This window comes from Camelina sativa, chromosome 11 (genome assembly GCF_000633955.1).
Source record: "Camelina sativa cultivar DH55 chromosome 11, Cs, whole genome shotgun sequence".
Lineage (NCBI taxonomy): Eukaryota > Viridiplantae > Streptophyta > Magnoliopsida > Brassicales > Brassicaceae > Camelina > Camelina sativa.
The window spans coordinates 20,613,442-20,622,318 of record NC_025695.1 but is presented as its reverse complement, the minus strand read 5'-3'; the positions used below and the strand labels follow the sequence as shown (position 1 = coordinate 20,622,318).

The window sequence follows — 8,877 nt, the reverse complement described above, 5'->3', positions numbered from 1 at the left end:
TCACTTTGATTTCCAGTTTGTTTCTTTTCTTTCTTCACTCAAAGAACTCAATTTTCTTAGAACTCTCATATATTCATTTTTCCCATACATTACATACTTATAGTAGATTTCTTTTACACTCATTCACTTAGACTCTAGACTTAGCAACTATTACATCATTATATCTAGACATTAGACTTCTGGACACAAGCAACCTTACACAACCTTACCTTAGCTTATTAGCCACTAACAACTCCAACAACTATTATCTACTCTAGTCTAACTAAGGTTTTCAACAACTTCCTTAGTTAAACTAAGTAAACAACACAAAATCTTATTTTGGACCTAACACCTCTAATAATTCAAAGAACTCTAAACACACAAGTCTTAAGTGGGCTTAACTCGAGCCCATTAGCTTTCTTGATCCATAAGGACAAAACAACAATCTTCTTCTTTCTCTTTTCTCTTCTCCGTACGACCACCTCTTCTTCTCCGACTAACTTCCGATCTTCTTGTTCTTCATCATCTTAGTCTCACTCTTTTCGTCTTTCTCTTTTGCAAGGCAAATCGAAGACTCATCCCTCAACACTCCCTCTTGAGTTTTCGATTTGGGCTCTTGATTCCAGGTTAGGATTTTGAATTTTGAAGCCTTTACTTCTCCAATGGAGCTTCCTTTCCTCTTCATCTGAGTGCCACTTTTCAGAACATCTGCATAGGTCATTGGTGAGTTTGATTTTCCGATCTCCTTCTTAATTGAAGTTTCTGTGATTCTCCCTTGATTGGATTTTGTTGCTCCCTCTTGAACAATGGTCTTTTCATTCTTGTTCAGTCTTGATTCACTTTCGGTTGAGCTCACTTTGATCTTCTTTTGCAGAGGCTCCGGACATAAGCTTATGTTTGCTTTTGAAATATCAGCCTTTGATTCTAAACAAGTTTACTCTTGTCATTGATCTCCAACTTGTGAACCCCAAATTCTTTGTGCTTTGTTGCTTGATTCTCCTCTGCATTTTTCTTGCAGGTTTCCCTTCTAATCCACTTTTGCTCCCTCTCAAACTTAGGTGAGCTTTCGGTTTTCTCCACCGTGTCTCTTTTGATCACTCTCTCGTTCATTTTGCATTTTGGACTCACCTTTTTTACTTCTCTGTCCTTGTTTTCTTCTTTTCCAATTTCAGAACCTCCCTGATTCTTAACTTCACGCGATGGCTTTTCATTCACGGCTCCAACTTCATTCTTCTTTGGTTGATGAGTTTCAGGTTTGTTCAGGCCTTCAGCATTCTTCTTAATACACCAAGTTTGTGACACCTTCTGACTTCCAGCCGTATATCCAGTTCCTTGACAGCATGATTCAACCTTTTCTTTTGTAGCAACCATTGTTGCTCCTTCATTTTCTGACATTCTCAGATAAATTTTTTTATTGATCATAGGTACCTCAGCTATCTTCCTTCGAGCAGGATCATGAATGGTACACCCTCTGTGATCAAACTCGACTTCATAGTCTTTTTCAACTATTTGAGAAACACTCAATAGATTTTTGGTAATTCCTGGAACTAGTAGAACATCTTTGATGATTATCTTGCCTTTCTTTGTCATGATTTTAACATCACCCTTTCCTTTTGTTGTCAGCACAGCTCCATTACCTACACGTATAGGAACATTGAAGCTTGTGTTGATGTGAGCGAATAGGTTCTCATGTGGCGTCATGTGATTTGTGCTCCCACTATCAATAAGCCAGACATTCTCTTCTAGTATTTCTTGGTCTTCTTGTCTTGCAGTGAACATATGATAAGTTTCATCTTCTTCATTGTCTTCTTGAGTAACTTGAGCTTGAGTAACTTGAGCTTGTTCTCCATTCTTGAGTTTGCAGTCACTGATTAGGTGACCTACTTTTCCACAGTGAAAACAACTTCTAGTTTCTCTGTTTCCGTTGAAAGCAGGTCTGATTTTTCCACTCTTGAGCCAACATACATCTTCATTGTGATTATCTCTTTTACAATAACCACACCACCTTTTTTCTCTATAACTTGTCTGACCAAAATTTTCTTTGTGTTTCTTCTCCACATTCAGACTTCGAAACCGTGCATAGAAGGCTCCTTTAGCTTCTTTTTCATCCTCTGGAAAGAATTTCTTCTCATGTGCCTCTAGAGATCCAAGCAGCTCAGCATAGGTAACAATGTTCAGATCCTTTGTTTCTTCCATTAAGGATCACAGACCGGCATAGCTTTTTGACATAGAAGCCAACATTTTCACCACTAAATCAAAGTTAGATTTACCCTCACCTAAAGATCTCATCTGATTCGCTACAACCTGAATCCTATCGGAGTAAACTTTAACCTTTTCCCCTTCTTTCATTTTCAGATTTTCAAACTCTCTTCTTAAAGACTGAAGTCTAACAGTTTTGACTTTCTCATTACCTTGATAGGAGTGCTCCAGAAGTTTCCATGCTTGACGTGCTGAGTTTGCAGAGAGAATCTTGTCAAAGACCACATCAGCCACTACATGCTGAACGATTTGGAGAGCAGCCATGTCTTTAGCTTTGAGTGCCTTCAGGTTTGCAGTTTATTTGCTCTTATCTGCTCCTGGAGTTGCAGGTTCATCTTCAACTTCAGCTTCAGGTACTTCATCTTTGACAACATCCCAAAGATCTTTGTTCATGAGTGTGGTTTTCATTCTTGCAGACCAGAACTCGTAATTCTGGCCATCAAAGACTGCAATAAGATGAGATGATTGCAGGTTTATCGCCATCTCTGTTTTCTTCTTCTTCTTCGTACTTCTTCACTTTTTCTTTCTTGCTTTAAGAGGCTCCTAGGATCAAGTTGTGCTCTGATACCATGTTGACATTTTCACTTTGATTTCCAGTTTGTTTCTTTTCTTTCTTCACTTAAAGAACTCAATTTTCTTAGAACTCTCATATATTCATTTTTCCCATACATTACATACTTATAGTAGATTTCTTTTACACTCATTCACTTAGACTCTAGACTTAGCAACTATTACATCATTATATCTAGACATTAGACTTCTGGACACAAGCAACCTTACACAACCTTACCTTAACTTATTAGCCACTAACAACTCCAACAACTATTATCTAGTCTAACTAAGGTTTTCAACAACTTCCTTAGTTAAACTAAGTAAACAACACAAAATCTTATTTTGGACCTAACACCACTAATAATTCAAAGAACTCTAAACACACAAGTCTTAAGTGGGCTTAACTCCAGCTCATTAGCTTTCTTGATCCATAGGGACAAAACAGCAATCTTCTTCTTTCTCTTTTCTCTTCTTCGTACGACCACCTCTTCTTCTCTGACTAACTTCCGATCTTCTTGTTCTTCATCATCTTAGTCTCACTCTTTTCGTCTTTCTCTTTTGGAGGGCAAATCGAAGACTCATCCCTCAACAGTTTTGAAATGAACTGCTTTTTCTTTGATTACTCTGCTTGTTTCTTCACAAGTCTGGTGAATTGTAGCCAAGGACAAAGATTACCATCAAAGTCCAATTTTCAATCATAGCCTTTGGAAATAAAATTCAAAACTAAAAAGCTTAGTTTTCCAGAAATATTTTTACGGTTATCGAAAAAACTCTCTCCGTATGCCAGTACATCAAGTGTTAGTGATCTCTTCCGAATTGGTGGTGGACCACAAGCTCCAATATCACGTCTGCCAATCATGTCCAATCTCCAATACCGCGTTTCCAATCTGTTGAGGGTGACGCCTGTAAATATCGATGATCGGGATCTGCTGCGTTCTGTTATCGATGTCTTATACGCAGAAGAACCAGACCAGATTGGCTCACTTTTTTAACCCAGTTTTCTCTTCTTGTAAACCCAGTTTTCTCTTCTTGTAAACCCAGTTTTTGAATATACCCTAATCATAAACCCTTAAAGAACCTCAATTGTAACATACCATAACAATGCTTAAACAAATCGCATCATATCTGATATTCTGGATCAAGCTATTGTACTAAGAATTGCTACACAAACATATCAAAAAAAAATCTAGGAAATGAGAATGAATAGACAGATGATGATTGAAATTTAACACACGCATTGAGGACGACAAGATTGACTGAGAACTAAAAAGAAAAAGAGGCTAACAAATCGGAGTTTATCATCCATCTCTCAATTCTCAAGTCGGAGAAGAGGTAGTAGAGATGACAATTTCGTTCCTTTGTCGAGAAAGCTAAATGGAGATTTAAAAATTAATGCTTACAGAGAGGCTAGAAGAGCAACCGCAGCAGCAACTGCAACACATGCTAGAATTTACAATAAGATGGATTTTTTAATCTCCACACTTAAAAAATAATTTCAATTCTCTTAAAAACAAACTCCATTGATGTTATGAATTGGAGATTACCTCAGGATGATCAGAGAAAGAAGCAGAAGGTAAGAGACCAAGAGACGTTGAAAGGGAGAAAGAAGAAAACCCTAGAGCTGTTAAATTCAGCACCATAACCAAGTTCGTTTAGATCTCCGCCATTGAAGAGAAATGGATTACCCAAAACTGAATGGGAAGAGATTAGGTTGCATCTCTCAATCTCATTTAAACGGCGACGAAGAAGAAGAAATCGAGCATCGACTGATTAAACGCCATCATTTTTCTTTTTGCTTTGTCCACATAAGACTAAAACTAGGCGACTGTGTATTAATGATATAATTTGATAGGTTATAGATTTTTACTTGAGGCTGATGTATCACACCACCAATTTGATAGGCCAATTGTCATTTTTCTTAATTGCTAACTGCATATGTGTGTTTAGCATTTGACTTGTTTTACATGTTGGCCCTATTTCTCTGGCTATTTTCCCTCCAAAATATCATGATTTCTTACTTATGCTTATATTTGGTCCTTATACAACATTACCGTGAGAACATGATGATGTGGGTATTTGGCTATTGCTCTCTTGTGTGGAACTAATGATTTCACTACGATGAGAAAGTGTTAGGGTTCATCAAGGGATATATGACTTTGGTAACTCTATAGTCTTTGGTTAACGCTTTCACTGCGAAGCCGCAATACAAGTCACAAACCAAACCATAAGTGCTTAATTAACCAAACCGTAAGTGTTTAATCTGAGTTTAGTCTAGACAATAGAGTTTAATGTCTGGTAGATATCTCCTTTGGTTTAATGGTATTGAGAAGCAGTAACATGATTTGCCTTATTACACATGTGGGGTTCAACATGTTCGTTGGGGTCACTGCATCAGTGACAAGCTAGGACGCAGATGAGACTTGCTGAAGTTTAATCTTGGAGGACTTCCCAATACTTGCCAAGGTCTTTACTACTGCAATGTCTTAAGTGGCGTCATTAGAGGAGCTTTGGAAATGGTCAGTCTCCTTTTTGTTCCCATTTTTTTTGTTACATAAATTGCGTTTTTCAAACTTCTCAGCAAACAGTCTCTCTAGAAACTTAAAAGGAACTTCTCTTACTCCTCAATTACCAAGTGTAGAAGAACATTTTTAGGCTGAGTGCTTATGTTCTTTTATCCGTCTCCACAATGATCAGGTTTTGATGACATGGACGTGTGATGTTCTTCGAGGGGATGATGCTTATGAGTTGCAGGAGAAGCTACTGAAACAAGTCGCAGAGGAGTACAACGACGATGAACAATTTGTTCAAAATTACAAATTTGCAAGGGAACAAACTGAATGTACAATGGACTACAATAAAACCCAATACTAGCCAACTTTTTCTAAAGACCAAATAATTATTTAGCTTGTGATAAGAGCGTTTAGTGGAGTAGACGAGCAGCCGGTTGCTTCTATACCATATACACGATATACTTGTGAGTTGGTATGTATCTTTTCAAATAATGTTGGCCGACCAAACAAGTTAAAAATAGAAACTTTGATTAGTGTGGTTTGAAAAATTTGTGTGTACACAATATAGTTTTAAAAATGTAAATATGTGTTTAAGCAAAACAAAATTAAACATAGTGCATATAGTTAATGAGACAATATATGTAAATTTAGATGAAGCATTCGTTGCATACGTCATTGAATTCTCTTTAACAAATACGTCCCAACTTCAATCTCACTTGAGAGCATACCGTAAACACGATATTATCTCACGCTCAAAAGTATTTATTATTTTCATTAATTCTTCTAATTCTACAGTTCAAGATATGCAAAACATTAGCAAACAACAACTAAAGAGAAATCAAAACATCTTCAGACAATAATATAAATTTGCTAATGTATCTAAAAGATTCAAACAATTTTAACTTGATTATGATTGGAGAGATAAACTAAATATGAAATGAAAAACTTATCCAAAAACAACCCGCGGCGTAGCGCGGGTATCAACTTAGTTTTGTTAATAACCTTTGAACTAGGTTGATACCCGCGCTACGCCGCGGGTTGTTTTTGGATAAGTTTTTCATTTCATATTTATTCTATCTCTCCAATCATAATTGGGTTTAACCGGTTAAATGGCTTTATTACTTGGTCAAGCAAATAGTGTTTTGGATGGGTTTAACCGTTTTGTTATTATTTGCTTGACCAAGTAATAAACCCATTTAACCGGTTAAACCCAATTTCAACCCGATTACAACCCGATTAGAATATTAAACCATGATTAACCAATACCTGAACCCTCAAATCGAAAATCTCACATCTCTCTTCTCTATTTACGAACCCTACTTTCAAAACCCCCAAATCGATTTCTCTTTCGAAGAACCCTAAAATAAAACCCCCAAATCCATTTCTCATTTCGTTGCTCTTATTCACTATGTCAACAATGGATTTAATTCTCGCAGACGATAATCCTCCAGTAGGAAGAGATCGAGATCATGATCACGATGCAGAGGCAGAAGATCGAGATGAATCTTTTGTCCACATGCTTGCCAAAGAGTTCACCGAAGAGGAACAATCAATCCGACACGATGTGTACCCAGAAACCGACGACGAGGCTAATGGTCGTGAAGATGGTTCAAGTGAGAATGCGAACACCCATTCTTCGTGGTGATGGGATAATGTATAAAGGCCAAAAATTCTACAATGGAATCTCGTTCAAGGAGTGTGTCACCGACTATGCACTGCTAACAAGTTCCAATCTGAAGCAATACAGGTATGATAGAGATGCAATCAGATTTAAATGTATTGGTGCTAAGGGGAAATGTGGGTGGCAAGTGTATGCTCCATCTCTCGGTGATGATCCTTTCTGGAGGATTACGTTGTACAAGGATAAACATATATGTATTCCTAATGGAGAGTGTGCGATGTTTTCGGTCCCAGTGATAGCTAGGATATTTCTTGATAAGATTAGGGAAGAACCAGAGTATTACATGCTTGCCAAGATGGAAAAGATTGAAATGGAGATGTGGAAGATATCAGTTACAAGGCCTCAATGCCAAGCTTCTAGGAGAAAGGCATTGGGATGGATCTCGTCGGAGTATGATACTCAGTTTACACATCTCCGAGATTATGGTGCCGAGATTATGGAATCAAATCCAGGATCTGTTGTGGATATTGATACCGTGAAGAATGATGTTGGTGAGGATGTCTTTAACCAGTTTTATGTTCTTAGAAAAACATGGAAAGCTAGTTGTAGGCCACTAATAGGAGTTGATGGGTGCTTCTTAAAAGTAAAGATTAAAGGGCAGTTATTAGCGGCATTAGGCAGGGATGCAGACAATGCTATTTATCCAATAGCATGGAGCGTTGTTCAAGTCGAGAACACTGATAAATGGCAATGGTTTGTGAATAGGTTGAAGATTGATCTAGACTTAGGAGATGGAGATGGTTACATTATTATGTCAGATCGGCAAAAGGTATGTGTTCCGTTTTGTATTTGTTAAGCTCTAGCATAATTATGTTTTATGAAGTTGTAGCATAATCATGCGGTTTCTGTTTCAGGGTTTGATAAAAGCTATTGAGTTAGAGTTACCAAAGGTGGAGCATCGAAAATGTGTTAGGCACATTTATGGGAACCTGAAGAAGATTCATCCTAGCAAAAAGCTTCTGAAAAAATATCTTTGGGATCTGGCTTGGAGCTACAACACCACCGAATATTATCAGAACTTGGAGAGGATCCACGCATACGACTCAAAGGTGCATGAAGATGTCATGAAGACAAAGCCAAAGACTTGGTGCAGGGCCTTTCACAAGCTTGACAATTACTGTGAAGATGTGGAGAACAACTCCATAGAGTCCTTCAACAATACCATCAACAAGGCAAGAGAAAAGCCATTTGTGGCTATGTTAGAGATGGTTAGAAAGATTGCCATGGTTCGGATTGCTAAACGACGGAATGTTTCAAAAAAATCCGTCATTTCCGACAGAATACCGACGGAATGTTTCAAAAAAATCCATCATTTCCGACAGATTACCGACCGATTTCTTTGAAAAAGTCCGTCATTTCCGACTGATTACCGACTGATGTATTTTTTGTATTTTTTTTAAATTGCATAATTATTCAAATTTTAATACTAAATTTTTTGTTAAAATAGAAATGCTTATATAATAATATTTAAAAATTTTAGGGAAATATTATTTCGTACAAACATGGAAAATGTTCTAAAAACCGAAAACATAAATATTTTACAAAACAAAGCTAGAATTCAGAAATCTAAAAGGCAGAATGTCTTGCCCGCATCTCGCTCATGAACGCTACTAGATCCTCATCCCTCTTCTTGTTCTCCTCGTCCCTTCTTTTGTTCTCCGCTTTTTGTTCTTCCGTTTCGTTTTCCAATGCTGCAATCCGAGCATCCTTCTCTTGCAGAGCTGGTTGGAACTCTTGTGTGGGAGCAAATGAGTAACCCATTGATTGAGATAACGGGCTTTGTTGGGAGAGATTTCCAAGTCCAAAAATCCGTCCCTTGTTTTTTTCAGTTTCCTACACATTCATTTTAAAAATTACTCAAACATTTTAAAACAAAACAAAGTAAAATCAAATTTT

At 37.3% G+C, this 8,877-nt stretch overlaps 1 protein-coding gene and 1 long non-coding RNA gene across 3 annotated transcripts; both read left to right on the top strand.

The window, feature by feature from the left end:
* On the top strand, positions 1,449–2,517 carry LOC109127711. Of its 2 annotated transcripts, none has more exons than XR_002034257.1 (4): positions 1,449–1,513; positions 1,603–1,913; positions 2,044–2,143; positions 2,399–2,516. It is a non-coding gene; the product is annotated as an uncharacterized LOC109127711 (long non-coding RNA). The 2 variants fall into 2 exon arrangements; XR_002034258.1 differs by having other exon boundaries at positions 1,457–1,513; positions 1,608–1,913; positions 2,399–2,517.
* LOC104728167 lies at positions 6,779–8,324 on the top strand. The gene is made up of 2 exons (XM_010447194.1): positions 6,779–7,750; positions 7,836–8,324. Exons 1-2 carry the CDS (start codon positions 6,779–6,781, stop codon positions 8,322–8,324), a joined length of 1,461 nt encoding a protein of 486 aa, XP_010445496.1.